We start from the raw sequence: 645 nt of genomic DNA, 5'->3' as shown, positions 1-645 counted from the left end.
AAGAGAGGAAGAAACAAGAGCTGCAGTTCACAGACCACAGTTGGTTGAGGGGGGAAGGTGGTAAATAAAACCGAAAACACAGTAAGAAGTGCAGAGTGTGCTTGTCTGCTTCAAGTCTTAGGCTACAGCACAAACAGTTATCTCCTTCCTACCGTTGCTTTCCAGTTAAATATACCAAACTACTATAAATCCAGATTCTGCAGGCTTACATAAGTGATAAAGTTTTGCTTTTAGAGCCTCCTTTTTCCTGTGCAGATCAACTCTGGTAGTCTTAAATTCGGACACTCCTTGACACCATTATTTTAGGGAAGATAAAACAACATTCCAAGGACAAAAAGAGATGGCTTTTTCTCTTACTAAAAATCTGGGGAGTGGGGAGGGAAGTCAACATGTGTGAGCCTCATCTCTGCAAGTGCTACTGGATACTCTTTTATTTTGCTGCAGCAATATTTACCCAAGGCTCCGTGCGCAGACAACTTCTTGTTGAACTTACGTGCTGACCTAAATGACTAATGGGCTTGTGATACCTGGTTTCCAGATCGGCTGCTTCCTGGAGCATCTCTGGGGTGACTGCCTCTGTGTCAAAGAAGTCCTTGATGCTTTGCAGAAGTTCTGCCCTTCGGGGGTCAGGCAGGCTGTCTGCGT

General features: G+C 44.7%; 1 protein-coding gene across 1 annotated transcript in view; it reads right to left on the bottom strand.

Annotated features, from left to right (window-relative positions):
- The window catches only part of EXD2 (exonuclease 3'-5' domain containing 2), a 9,297-nt gene that overhangs the window by 824 nt on the left and 7,828 nt on the right, over positions 1-645 (bottom strand). Inside the window, 1 exon segment of the mRNA XM_009872759.1 lies at positions 528-645. This exon segment is cut by the window's right edge and continues 28 nt beyond it. Within this exon segment, the coding sequence (XP_009871061.1) occupies positions 528-645 (118 nt within the window).

The sequence above is a fragment of the Apaloderma vittatum genome, unplaced genomic scaffold (assembly GCF_000703405.1).
Source record: "Apaloderma vittatum isolate BGI_N311 unplaced genomic scaffold, ASM70340v1 scaffold44600, whole genome shotgun sequence".
NCBI classification, from domain to species: domain Eukaryota; kingdom Metazoa; phylum Chordata; class Aves; order Trogoniformes; family Trogonidae; genus Apaloderma; species Apaloderma vittatum.
The sequence above is the reverse complement of the archived record's forward strand: the minus strand, read 5'-3'. Positions and strand labels throughout refer to the sequence as shown.